Source organism: Anabrus simplex, chromosome 2 (assembly GCF_040414725.1).
Source record: "Anabrus simplex isolate iqAnaSimp1 chromosome 2, ASM4041472v1, whole genome shotgun sequence".
Taxonomy (NCBI): Eukaryota; Metazoa; Arthropoda; class Insecta; order Orthoptera; family Tettigoniidae; genus Anabrus; species Anabrus simplex.
In genome coordinates this window covers 1,183,310,235-1,183,325,097 of record NC_090266.1, presented here as the reverse complement: position 1 = coordinate 1,183,325,097, position 14,863 = coordinate 1,183,310,235, and the positions used below count along the sequence as shown (strand labels likewise).

Here is a 14,863-nt window from a genome sequence, read left to right as displayed (position 1 = left end):
AATTGACGACTCTCTTTCCACGATCACGGAGAATATTACTGGGCTAGCGTCTGTAGTTAGTTTTTTTGATGAAAATGATCCGTCTCCTAATCAAATTAAGCGTGTGCAAGGCAGGCTATATCATTTTTCGAATAGGGTTAACGATCTGTTGTCTCTAAAACTGAATGACGTTCAGAGGAAGGAAGCCAGTACGCTCCTGGAAAATATTTCCGAATTATCTAGTAAGGTCACTCAATTGTTAACTGGGGAAGTTCCTCCCAAATCTGATCAACCCACCATTGTGAATGCAGGTAGTGAGGAAGCGCCTCCCAAGGGAGAAGTTAATAGGATAACCGTTGCTGCTCAAACTATCCCTGCCCCATTGGACAACGAATCTGAACGTCGTGCATCATTGAGTAACATCCGTTCTGAATTAACTTCCTTGCCATTGAAACCTTTACCTACTATGTCACCCGGATTTAGTAGCTTGCCTCATCCATTGGCAATGTTGCTCAGAGGTATATCCAAGTTTTCTGTTAATACCACCAGTGACGTAATTTCATTTTTAAGATTTCTAGTGGAATTTCAGGATCATGCCCTTGTTTTTTCTCTGTCTCCATGTCAAATCTTGCAAATTATCTATCCGTATGCTATTGGTATTCTCTCCGACAAAATAGTAAGAGCCATAGCTGAACAGTCATCCATCGAAGATTTTCATGCACATCTACTTGCTAATTTTATTCCCGCCCGCGCAAGGTCATCTCTGATTCAGAAATACTATTATCGAGTACAGAGGTTGGATGAAAACTTGGCTGATTTCATACAAGACATTAAGTTTTATACTAGGGTGTTTGCTCTGCACTTCCCTGAGGATCAGATTGTACAAGCCATTGTGGAAGGCATTTCACCATCCTACAGGTCATATTTGTGTTTCGCGGCGTGCCCGCAAACTTTCTCAGAACTTGAAGCATTGGCAGTCTCAGCGGAAGGAGTTAGATACGCCGATTCTTTGCGTGTCGCGAAAGAACCCCCGCCTTCCTTTAGTAATACTCGGCCTCCACCTCGCCGATCAGTCAATCCCCGTAAATGTTATGCTTGCGGGTCGCCTGACCATCTGCGCAACAAGTGTCCGCTGATCAAGTCAAGTGGGACGAGGAATGGAGCCGGGTCATCACAAAGCTGTTTTAAATGTGGGGCTTTCTCACATATTGCCAAGAATTGTCCCAACTCAAATAGCACCCCCTCGTGCTCAACTTCTGGTGCAAATTCCACCTATGCCAATAATAAAAAGTGACTAGTGGCTTCGGCTGAGTCGACTAATCCATCTTCCCGAGACTCAGCCCCTAGTAAACAGGTTGTAAATGCAGAGAACGATCAGCCTTCAAATTCATCTTTTGAATGCCCTAAAGAATGTCTTAGGATTGCGGCGGATACCCCCGCACCTGTTCCTTTTCTTAAGATTGAGTTAAATAACGAGTCTATAACAGCTCTTTTAGATTCAGGCAGTGTTTGTTCGATTATTTCGGCTGAATGGTATTCTAAATTGAAATCGGTTTGTAAACTTCCTGACTATGTCTCTTCTCCTGTCCAATACGTTTCGGCTAATTCATCTCCATTAGAAATTCTAGGTTCCTTACTGGTCAAAATTTGTGTTTTTAAGTTTACATGGAAAATTAAATTGTTTGTGGCCAAGCAATTGTCTTGCCCCATTATATTGGGAGCTGACTTTATTTCTCACACTGGTCTTGTGCTCGATCTGCAGTCTAGGTTGTGCACATTCAAATTTGCTTCTAGTTGTAAAATCCCACTATTAAAGTGTAATTCTGTGTCATGTTCTTCTATTTCGCCTACCCAGGATGAGATGTTGTTAGACCTTAGACATCTACCTGAGGAGCAGGCCGATAGTATTCGCAAACTGTGTCAGTCGTTTCCCGAGGTGTTCTCTGATACTCTTGGTGTTACTGACCTTATTGAATACAAAATTGAGGTTACGGATTCGATTCCTGTCCGTTTTCCACCGTATAGGCTATCTCCACCTAAAATGAAGGCTCTGAAGGAAATTATCGATCAGATGTTGAAGGATGGTATTATTAGGCCCTCTAAGTCGGCGTATTCATCGCCTATTTTTCTAGTCCCGAAACCCCAAGGAGGCTTCAGGCCTGTCATTGATTACAGGGCTCTCAATCGGAAGGTGGTGTTGCAGTCTGTGCCCCTTCCTGACCTTCATTCTTGTTTTTCATGGTTTCGTAAGGCCAAGTTCTTTACCATCTTGGACTTGAATCAGGCCTATAATCAAATTCCCCTTGCCGAAGAGTCTAAACACCTTACAGCGTTTGCCACGGGAGCAGCTGTACTCACTAGGCTGCTAGATAGGGTCTTCTCCGACATCAAATTCGAGTACTTATATCACTACTTAGATGATGTCGTAGTATTTTCAGAGACTTTTGAAGAACACCTAGATCATCTGCGAGAAGTTCTCGATCGCCTTCGTAAGGCTGGGTTAACTGTTAAGTTGTCCAAGGTTGCCTTTGCTAAGCCCTCTATGTCATTCCTAGGGCATATTGTGTCACCCGATGGGGTAGCAGTCGATCATTCTAGAACACAGGCCATCCGTGATTTTAAACCTCCCAAGGACATTAAAGGTATCGCCAGGTTCATTGGTATGGTGAATTTCTTCAGGAAGTTTATTCCTAACTTCGCTAATAGAGCGGCGCCCTTAAACCTTCTTCGTAGGAAAGGCATCAAATTCGAGTGGGGACCTTCTCAACAAGCCGCTTTTGAAGACCTTAAATTAGCTCTCTGTAATGCCCCTGTACTTGCTATGCCTGATTTCTCGAAGAAATTCATCGTCCAAACCGACGCGTCGTCGTCGGCGGTAGCGAATCCTTCTCCAAGAGACTGAACTAGGGAGGCGCCCCATCGCCTATGCATCTAGGACTTTCTCGGCTCAAGAAGCAAAGTACTCCATATATGAGCTTGAAGGTTTGGCAGTCTTATTCGCCTTAGAAAAGTTCCGTCTCTATCTGGAACACGTCAAATTCGACCTGGAGACAGATAATCAAGCCTTAAGCTGGGTCTTAGGTAGGCCGCGTCGTACTGGTTGTATAGCCCGCTGGGCTATTCGTATTTCCGCCTTCCAGTTTGATGTTAGACATATCAGAGGTACCGAAAATGTTGTTGCTGATGGACTCAGCCGTATGTTTTATAACGACGTTGAGACCCACGAACCGGTCGACAGTTCATCACCTTCCGAGTCCATACTATCTGGTGTTAATGCCATCTTAACAGATGCTCCCATGCTTTTTAGGGATATTGAGAAATACCAACGTGAAGATCCGACGCTGGCTCCGATAATGGAAACCCTTTCTTCTGGGGAACATGTTGTCCCTTATGTTCTGAGGAATGGTGTTCTATGTTGCCCTTCGAGGCATGATAAGATGATGAAAGTTGTTGTTCCAGCGGTTCTTGTACCTATGATCTTCAAATACTATCATGAGACCCCATTGGGGGGGCATCTTGGAATCTTTAAAACCCGTGAAAAGATTCGTGATATGTTCATCTGGAAAGGTATGGACGGTGAAATCCGTGAACTAGTAAAGGCTTGTAAATCCTGTTTGATTAGTAAACCCACCATGTCCACCAAGGTAGGCCTTTTGTCTTCCCATCAAGCGTCGCGCCCCATGGAACGCCTGTACATTGATTATGTAGGACCCTTCCCCCAGTCGAAGGGTAATGCCAACAAGTTCATCTTTGTGTGTGTAGATGGTTTTACCAGATTTTCTTGGTTATTTCCGACTAAGCTGGCTACCGCTCAGTCCACCATTACTTGCTTAAATTCTATTTTTGCTTCCTTTGGTCCGTGTCAATATATTGTATCTGATAATGCTAAGGCTTTTACATCTAATTTATTTCGTAAATTCTGTTTTGACTTATCCATCTCTCATGTAACTACTTCTGCTTATTACCCTCAACCATCTCTGGCTGAACGGGTTAACCGTAATCTCAGGTCCGCACTTATTGCCTATCATCATGAAGATCATTCTAGGTGGGACACGTCCCTGCATTGGTTAGCTTTTGCTTTGAATTCGGCGGTTCATGAATCTCACAAGTTTACTCCAGCTTCTTTGATGTTTAAGTTTGTTCCCAACACGCCGCTCTCTAACCTCTGGTCTCTGAGTGACATTCTACCCGAGACAATAGATCCGGACAATATTAAAGATCTTTGGAAGAAGGCTAAAGCCAATCTTAAAGTGTCTCATGAAAAGGTTAGGGAAAGGTATGATCGTGGACGGAGACCCACCCCTTTGAAGGTAGGTGACCAGGTTATGGTCAAGAATTTTGTTCCCGCGGGCAAGCTTGCCCCCAGATTTCATGGGCCATGCATCATTCTCGATTTTCTTACTCCGGTTACATTGTTAGTAAGCAACCCAGCCACCGAGAGGATATTTAGGGTTCACCTGTCCCAGGTGAAACCGGTGTAAATTTTGTGTCAACTTGCTTAATATAATTTGATAGGAATATGGTGGTTATATTTTTTTTTTGAGTTCCACTCTTAAGGCATTCTGCTCCTTCTATTTTATTTTATATGTAAGCATTTCTTGTAAACCTCCCCCGATTGTTAAACTGCCATCCTGTCCTTGTCACGGCCATTACCACACTCCCGTCTCCTGCTCCACTACACACAGTGGCTGGCTTAGATGAAATGCCATGGATATCTGCACGCCGCTGGCCCCTCAATCTCTTTACATGCCTGTGCCCTCAAAAGAAACATGATGGTCCAACACAATTCTGCCGCCTAGCTTTAATGTTTCAGTGCCCCCGCAGCCGCGCGGCGCTGTGCCGCGGCTGGGTTCGAGGACGGGCCCCCTCGGCCCCAGCGAGGACGACATGTGCACGGCGAGCCGGAGCTCTCCTCCCGGCCAAGGCTGATGTGCGGCGCACGACCTGCTACTTGCCCGCAGCCTGTATATGTTCACCGCGGGCGCGGCGTGCTTCAACACCTCTGCTCCCCTCATAGTGCGGGCGAGCGGTATCTCAGGGTACTTGAGGGGTCCGAGAGGCCTCCTTTGGACGCAAGCTGTAACGGCCGGTCTGGCCATCCAACTTAGCCTACATCAACTACATAGACATTCCTGTTCAACCTTAATATCGTCACTTGGGAATTCAACAGCAATATTTGGTGGACCGTGCAAAAAATTTTTCTTCACTTTTAAGTATTAAAAGTTTATCTTCAGAAATTCAAATTCTACAAACTTAAAGACTTTCATTCACCTGCAACAACAACATTTTGAAACTGAATTAAGAAATCTTGTAAATGCTTCTGCTATCTATCTTCGTATCAACATCATTACTTGGAATTTGTTTCAAACTGATTTCATGTGTCACCCCTGGAGGAACTTTTGGGGGGGGAGGTCTGTACCGGGCGGTACACCTCTACACCGTTTATTTAAAAGTTGCGCCAGTTGAATCTCCTCTTCTGGAGGAAGGTTGAACTTTATCTACTCTATTAATTCCCTACTTTCTCAGAAGATGTCACCACGTGGAAAATTTTGAGTTTTTGAACTGTGTCACTTTTGATGTGTTTTTGTTTCGCTTGAAGTAAGAAGTGTGAACTTTCTCTTCTAGAGGACACTACTGAAGATCAACAATAGTGCACCCTAGTGCGGAGTCAAAGAACTATTTTGTTGGAGAAATTTTTATTTCAAAAGTTTGTTTCTTGTTAAATTTCTTTCTGTTATTGTTTAAGTTGGCTGTATACCCCTCTTTTTCCCCTTGTTTTAGATTTATCCAATCCCGAATTTCTTTTAGTAATTTCTGACCAATCTGGTGTATCTTCCCCCAACTTGTATCTGTTGCGGGGTCCTATCCAATAAAAACATTGTGGGCGGGTGTTTTCATTCCCCTAACGCCTAGAACCTTCCACGAGAGGATATAAACTGCTGATTTTTGGGTCTCTGGGCCACTTCTGTCCCATCTTTCAGTGTATTAAGTACATAGCAGGAGGCGGGAAGCGCCTCTTTCTTCGGCAGCGGTCAACAATAAGGTAATGGCCGATTAATAAATTCTTTCTTTTCTTGCTCAGCAGTTTAACTTTCGGGGCGGGTTCTAAGCGTTCAACCATGTAACCTTTTCCTAAAATGTAAAAACAACAGGTATCTATTCTGTTTTAAAACGACATATCGGGATAGAGAGTGCTTAACCCTCTCGAGCTCCCACTCACATCGTCTTGAGGTGAACTTATTTTCTCAACCAATTCTTCCGTAATGTAATGTACATTGCTATTAAGTCACCTCTGTAGTATGGGATTAGCCCTTATAATAACGGCCTAGTGCCAAAGTAGGTTTTAAAATCAAAGTGTATTAGGAGTGCAAGTTCGCCTCCTCTCAAATTGTTTTAGAGGTCATTTAATTAACCTGCTTTTCATTTAATAGACCTCAGTAGATTGGGTATTTTACCCCTGTGTTTATGTCCGTTGAGGATAACTTGGAGGTTGAGTTTGGTGTGGCCTGGGAGAGGCTTAAATTTGAGAGCGAGTGGCTCTTTTAAAAATTGTATGTTGTATGCCTCGAGGAGGCTTTTCAGTGTAATTTGGAGCAAGGGCTCCTAGGTATGAATGGGGTTTTCTGCCCCTCTGTTAAAACTTGTGTTTGAGGTAAAACTGAACTGATTGCCCAAGCATTATGAATCCGGGGCGCGAAGCCCAAATTCTGTAAATATTGTAACCACCTTATTTGAATTGCTATTCTGTACCTGCCATGCTTGTTACTTATTTATTTTGAAAAGAAAATATAACCTTGTTAAATTTTTCATTAACTTTGATTCCGTAGTTTGAGACCCGTTCACGCCCGCACCTTCTTTCACCTCTACCTACCACCAAAACACGGTAACAATAATAATAATAATAATAATAATAATAATAATAATAATAATAATAATAATAATAATAATAATAATCATCATCATCATCATCATGATCATTCTTGCCTTTTTCCCAATTTATTGAGGTCAGCACTTGTCAGGAATTTGGCCCAGTTTTACAGTTTGGTGCCCTTCTTTATGCCAACCCTGTGTTGAGATATGTATTCATTAGTGCACATTTCTGTGGTGGTTAGTAATGTGGTATGTTGCATGTAGTAGATGAAGAGAACACAAACTACCAGTCCCTGAAACAGAGGAATTAACCATACATAGTTAAAATTCTTGGCCCTGCCGGTTATCTGACCCAAGGCCCTCTGAACAAAAGGCATGTACTCTGACCATTCAGCCAAGGAGTCTAGTTTCTGTTCATAGCAGTGTGTGCACTGTCTTCATCAGGCATGTGTGTGAAGTCAGGTTCACAAGAGTCTATGTTCAACCATATGTCAATATGTCCTCATCAATATTTCTGGACCCCCTCCCATATTTATGTTTACATTTATAATGTCCAACTTCCTCATATCACCTTCTGTATAGCTTAGGAAGTCATTTTGTACCCAGGTACATCTGGCAGCATTTTATACAATGGTCTCACTAATGTTTGTGCTTTGACATGCTGTCAAAGACAACATGTGCAATACAGGGCATCTAACACAGTTGTTTCCTCCAGAATGCCACCTTGTTGTAGTCTTCTTCCATTAGCATTCTCAGTAGACCAGTCTGACAACATTGTTCAAGGGATTCTATTGCACCTTGGGCAATGGGCTCGTTTTCAGAAGTCACATTAGGGGCTAAAAATGTTATTGTGAAAAAGCTGTAGTTGGAAACAAAGTTACTTCCACGAGGATGTGAAGGAGCATTACCCAGCACTAAAATTACTTACCATTCAATCCCCTTCTTTTGGAGATGGCAATGAACATCTCACACAGTGTTTCTTGTGAAACCAGTTTGTGAAGATTGCTCAGTCCATACCTACATCTTTTTGATTTTAATAACGTACTGGAAGATCTTCAGGTTCTGTACCTTAAAGCAACTTGGTTACTTGGCCTTTTCAATCACACACAATTTAAGTTTGTGATTTTCAGCTGCATTGCCACAGCAAATGGTGATACGTCCCTTGGATGATTCGTGTCTAGTAGAACAGATTTCATTCTCGAAGACAGGTGTCCTTGTCAACAGACATTTCCAGTTCAAATCCATCTCATTGGCATTGTAAACTTAAGCAGGTGCTAAGTTTTTCTTTTGGAGGAACTGTTGAAATTCAGTGCAGAAAGAATTTGCCACTGCAACATTAGCATTCAGATATTCCTTGTGCACGGTAAGTTCACAGATTCCATGATGATGCTTAAATTGGGGATTGCTTGTACTCCTAGTCCATAATCTACTTCCAGCTTAGCTTAGCGGCCAAGTTTTTCTGTAACTACCAATATTTGTTTTATTGTTACAGTTTTCTTACAATTTTCTGCCATGATGAGATAAAACTTACATACCTTACATTCATTCATTCATTCAGTCATTCAAATGGAAAAAAGTAATTTTATTTTCATTTTTCAATGGGTAAGTTTCTGGCCACTAGGCTTCATCTCTCAGTCCAGAGGGCAACATTCTGTCTTAGAGCATGGGCATTATAACTCCCACTAGGGAGCTGTGGAGCTACCTACTACCCCTTGCCTGTTTGAGACATTTTGTCTTTGCATGCATGAGTTACGTAGTTGTAGTCATTATTTCTATTTAAGCATAATGTTCAGTTTTAGGAATAAATATAATTTTAGTGTTAAGTTTACAGTTTTCTTTCTGAAAACCAGAGAGGTATTGTTTGCTACACATCACCACCTTAAAATTCATTCTGCTGGGCAGTCTGTATCCAATTCCTTCCAGCATGGCATAACATTGGATGCCATCATGCCATCTTTTCTGTGGTAAGCCAGTGCTTCTCCTCGAGTCTTGAGGTATCCACTGCACCACAGCTTTGGACCACTTGAGGTTACTTCTTGTTAACCCACTAATTGCCACTCGCTCCACTACGTCTGAGATTCCTGATCTACTCATTCCAAATTTGGCATCGTATGCTGACCCCCAGCATCACCCACTCCATCACTCACTGGCAAACTCTGAGTCTGTTAGCACTGGTAGTTTTTTTTTTTTTTTTTACAGTAGCAGTTTTGAGCACATAGATTGCAACAGGTACTTGTTATACACTTTCCTCTTAAGGCTCAGAGGGACTTATGAGTCTCAGAGGATAGAGCTGAGTATGCCAAAGGCTGCCCAGGTTAAGCCTATTCTTCTGCCAAGTTGTCCTGCCGAAGTTTGATGTTGCGCCCCAAGTACACATACTCATCAACTATATCAAGGATGTTATTGTTGATGGTAACCTAAATGTTGTTTAGGCTCATAATGTTTGTTTTCTGCAGGTTCATTTTCAGTCCTACAGCTTTTTGAATTTCCTACAGTGCTGCTTCGAGTTTGCTGGCACAACTACTGATGAGGACAACATTATCAGCAAAGCAAAGGTGGCTCAGTTATTTTCTGTCAATGTTCATGTCCTTTTTGTCCCAGTTTAGACGCCTGAACACAATGTAGCACCAAGGTGGAAAGTTTGGTTGTGATGGTATCGCCCTCCTGTTTGACGCCTCTCTCGATTGGAACTTTTTCTGTGACCTTGTCCTCTTCAATTTTTTGTATCCATGAATGGAGAGACATTATATTATATTTCTAGATGAGAGAGTGAACTGTCTTAATATGGTCACTTGTGCTGTATAGTTTCTTGAAACCAGCTTGTTCAGCAAGTTCATGTAAATTAAGATATTGTTCAAGTCTGTCTGTCATTTTATTGGTCAGCAATTTGTAAAAGATGGATAGCAAACTGATGGGTCTATAGTTCTCAATATTTATAACAGTCATCTTTCTTGAAAAGTAGAATGACCTCTGAATTCTGCCATGAGCTGGGAATTCTCCTTTCCCTGAGACACTTGTTTGGGATTACCAGAAGTGTTTTATCCATGGTCAGTCATCCAACTTAGAGCATTTCACTTGTAATATCCTCCCCTAATGCCTTGCTGATTTTCACTTTAATGCTTCTCTCAGTTCTGGTCCATTAACAGACTATAGCTCCTAAGATATGGGGTTCTGGACTGTATTTTAACTCTTCCAGATGCTGTGGGAAGGAGTTGACTGGCTGTAAAGTTTTTGGTAAAAGTTATAGATAATCTCTATGATCTAGTCCTTTTCTATAGCAGCTTATCCTCATATGTTTCTCATTTGGTAGACAAGAATGATACCAATATTCTCATGTTACCATTATTTTCAATGGCTTTCTTATGAAAACATTAAGTTGAATGAAGTAATTTTCAACTGTTGCTCAACAACAGAGCAAAGATATAAATAATTATTACAACATGCCAGATGTCATGAAATAATACTTATCCCAGACCTGATTAAAATACCCCGCCCCTTCTCTCAACCCTTGTCTCTCCTGTAAGTTATATATTAAATCATTAAATGACACTTCATTACCCTCTATTTCCAGGGGCCAATGACCTTCGATGTTAGGCCCCTTAAAACAACAAGCATCATCATCAGCATCAACCTCTATTTCCTCTCCTGACAAAGATTCAGATTCAACTCCTGTTACCATACCAGAGTGGATTTTTTCTATTAGCGAATTTAATTTCTCCCTCTTGCTCACTAACTTTGGAAAATTTTACAAGAGCAGCTGAAGTTCCCCACCATTTATCCCAAGATAGGGATACAAATATTTCACTTCTTTCTTTCTTTCTTTTTTTTTCAGATCGCCCAGCAGTCCTCTTGTACCGGTACTATTGTTGTGGCTACACTCTTTAGCACAAAGGCTGTAGGTCCTGCCTGCTAGTTCTCCAAATTTTCTGGAAGTGGTAGACAAATTACACTTTAACTTCATACTGAATTTATTTACTTCTATTCATACTGATTCAGTCAGCTAGCTTATTTTTCCTTGTAGCATTTAATTGCATACAATGTTTTAATCAAGCAAGATTCACCACACAGTACAGGTTATAGTCAAAACTCTTTTCTGAATGCATTCTCCCATAAATCTTGGTCTGTACTGACTCATTTCCATAGCATATAGGATGGACTTACCTTTAATGACCTTCTTGATGTAAGGGTCCAGATTAATTGTGAAAGGTAGAAAAATCTTGAGATCACTGACCAGTAGACTGCTTCGGTGGAAAGTCAAGAAAATATCAAATTTTCTTTCATCCCTATCCAATTCCAATAAAGGTTCTACTTCTTTAGAACATGGAATTAAAGGCCGTACCCTATAGAAGGAAATACAATTTATTCACAAAATTGTTAGTTATTCTCTGCAGTACACATTTATGGTTCTAGAAGATGAACATACTTATCATAGAGTGTTTTTAGGGAAGTTGTATCTTCACATGTATCTTCATACATATCATAATAAAGAATTATCCATGACGTTCGGTATGGCCACTGTTCAGTAATGTTTACCCAGCTAGCCAAATGATACCAGTTGAAGTCTATTTGGAATGCCTTAAGTAATCGACCTGAAAGAAAGAAATCAATAAAATTATTACAATTTTGTAAAAACTTTGAAAATGATTCTAATGATTTTAATAAAGTTTCTTTTCTTCCTTTCTCTGTTCAGTATTATAGTTACTAGGGTCACACAAAGCTGTCATTTTATGCCTTATTTTATCAATAATTTATATGAATCAAGTACTGAAATGCTTACAATGGCAAAGAGGGATTCAGTTGGATGGAAATATTCTAAGCAATTTGTTTTATAGCAATGATTTATCTATAACAGCAGATTGGAAAAGTTTCATTGGCAAGTAGAAAATGCAAAATTGGAATAGGAACATCATTTAAAGTACTTAGGATGGGTGATACCCCAGGATATTGAGGAAAATTGAATGTAGCATAGCAAAACTACACTATTGTCATCAACAGTCTTTAGTAAGATGAAAGCGAGTTTGAAGACCAAATTATATTTACATCACCCTGTTTTTCCTCTGATTTTCCAGTACAACAGTACAAGAAAATTTGGTGAAGCAGGATCATACATAACTAAGAAAAAAATTTGAGTCATAACACCATGTCTTCTCAATTATGAAGACTGCCTTGTGATTTATTAATTCTTCACATCACTGCACATATTGATAAAACTATGTATAATATAAGCTGAAAGGGGGTTTACAGGTTTTAATAAAGAAAGTAAAACAAACCTGTAATATAAACAACATTCATAAGCCTGCGCATACTACGTGGGTTTACATCACTGAAGTAGTCATCTGTGAGTAACATTTTTGTAAGATCATGGGCCCCACCAACTCTGTTCAGATTGCTGCCCAAGCTACTTGCAATGCTCTCACTTAATTTCAGTTTTCGAGATCCTTTTCTGGAAGGAGGCTTAAGTTTCTCCGAACTGCTGAGACCAGATTCAGATGACATACGTCGCCCAGATACCTACAAAAATAAAAATCTATGTTTTAGGTAAACCAAGACCAAGAACAAGTTAACATTTGGGTCATAAATATCTATATGACTGACAAGTCAAATACCATCTTCAAATTTATTACATGATTTACACATTCCCTCATTTCTCGCCATACCTCCACCAGCAACAATACATGTATCATATAACTTTAACCATGTCTTGACACGTTCATCATAAATATCTCTGGACTATTTGTTGTTGCTAGTTGTTCTACGTCGCACCGACACAGATAGGTCTTATGACGATGGTGGGACAGGGAAGGGCTAGGAGTGGGAAGGAAGCGGCTGTGGCCTTAATTAAGGTACAGCCCCAGCATTTGCCTGGTGTGAAAATGGGAAACCACAGAAAACCATTTTCAGGGCTGCCGACAGTGGGGTTCGAACCTACTATCTCTCTGGACTATTGTCTCAACCATCATCATACCTCACATGGAGCCTTTCTAGCACCTGTGGAACATTTTCTGCAAAGAAAAGTTCATGTGAAATTTGACACATGGTAACTGCAAAGGGCTAAGTCAGGTCAGTGAGCAGATGTTAAAGAATAATTTAATGAAGTTTTCAATTCTCTTGTAAGTGTGTCAAGACCATAGATGTAACATTGTGAAAATAAAAATCCACAGCCTGTTTCCATTCATTCAACCAGGTCAGGAATGGAATAAATGGAGCCCCCATCTAGCGGCGAAGATAGGAATTTTGCCGGCTGCCGAAGCCTTTTGCACTCCTCTGGGGCAATGGTTAATGACTGACATATGAAATGAAATAATATTGGAGAGTGTTGCTGGAATGAAAGATGACAGGGAAAACCGGAGAACCCAGGGGGAAACCTGTCCCACCTCCGCTTCGTCCAGCATAAATCTCACATGGAGTGACTGGGATTTGAACCACATAACTCAGCTTTGAGAGGCCGGCGTGCTGCTGCCTGAGCCATGGAGGGTTTATGCAACATTGTCCTGATTGTAATTAGAACATTCTTTCTGGAATGGCAGCCCTAAACATCAATGGAACTTCACAGTACAATTCAGCATTCACATTCTCATCTTGGTTCTGGAAATGGGTTTAAAACATTACTTGAGAATCCAAAGACAATGAGAGCATAACCTCTGCTGCAGATCAAGATATAATCTTATATTTTTGCTTAGAGGTGTTTTCATTTCGCTGAGGTATGCTTTGATTCATGGTAGAAGAGAGTGACCCACATATCATCTAATACATGTGTCAAATCTTTCATCTGTATACCAATAAAATTTCACAAGTTCAGACTCAATCTAGTCAGAGTTCTTCAGCCTGTTCTTGAGGTATGTATCAGAAGCATACATTTCAATCAATCAATCAATACTGATCTGCATTTAGGGCAGTCGCCCACGTGGCAGATTCCCTATCTGTTGCTTTCCTAGCTTTTTCCTAAATGATTTCAAAGAAATTGGAAATTTATTGAACATCTCCCTTGGTAAGTTATTCCAATCCCTAACTCCCCTTCCTATAAATGAATATTTGCCCCAGTTTGTCCTCTTGAATTCCAACTTTATCTTCATATCGTGATCTTTCCTACTTTTATAAACGCCATTCAAACTTATTCGTCTACTAATGTCATTCCACGCCATCTCTCCGCTGACAGCTCGGAACATACCACTTAGTCTAGCAGCTCTTCTTCTTTCTCTCAATTCTTCCCAACCCAAACATTGCAACATTTTCGTAACGCTACTCTTTTGTCGGAAATCACCCAGAACAAATCGAGCTGCTTTTCTTTGGATTTTTTCCAGTTCTTGAATCAGGTAATCCTGGTGAGGGTCCCATACACTGGAACCATACTCTAGTTGGGGTCTTACCAGAGACTTATATGCACTCTCCTTTACATCCTTACTACAACCCCTAAACACCCTCATAACCATGTGTAGAGATCGGTACCCTTTATTTACAATCCCATTTATGTGATTACCCCAGTGAAGATCTTTCCTTATATTAACACCTAGATACTTACAATGATCCCCAAAAGGAACTTTCACCCCATCAACACAGTAATTAAAACTCAGAGGACTTTTCCTATTTGTGAAACTCACAACCTGACTTTTAGCCCCGTTTATCAACATACCATTGCCTGCTGTCCATCTCACAACATTTTCGAGGTCACGTTGCAGTTGCTCACAATCTTGTAACTTATTTATCACTCTATAGAGAATAACATCATCCGCAAAAAGCCTTACCTCCGATTCCACTCCTTTACTCATATCATTTATATATATAAGAAAACATAAAGGTCCGATAACACTGCCCTGAGTAACTCCCCTCTCAACTATTACAGGGTCAGACAAAGCTTCACCTACTCTAACTCTCTGAGACCTATTTTCTAGAAATATAGCAACCCATTCAGTCACTCTTTTGTCTAGTCCAATTGCACTCATTTTTGCCAGTAGTCTCCCATGATCCACCCTATCAAATGCTTTAGACAGGTCAATCGCGATACAGTCCATTTGAC

General features: G+C 40.8%; 1 protein-coding gene across 1 annotated transcript in view; it reads right to left on the bottom strand.

Moving 5' to 3' along the window:
* Arms (Ankyrin repeat-rich membrane spanning) overlaps positions 1 to 14,863 on the bottom strand; it is a 485,159-nt gene that overhangs the window by 105,285 nt on the left and 365,011 nt on the right. Inside the window, exons 22-24 of the mRNA XM_067142156.2 lie at positions 12,120 to 12,360; positions 11,273 to 11,438; positions 11,011 to 11,189 (exon numbers count right to left, since the gene is read on the bottom strand). Coding sequence (XP_066998257.1) covers positions 11,011 to 11,189; positions 11,273 to 11,438; positions 12,120 to 12,360 — 586 coding nt within the window. The remainder of the gene's footprint in view (positions 1 to 11,010; positions 11,190 to 11,272; positions 11,439 to 12,119; positions 12,361 to 14,863) is intronic.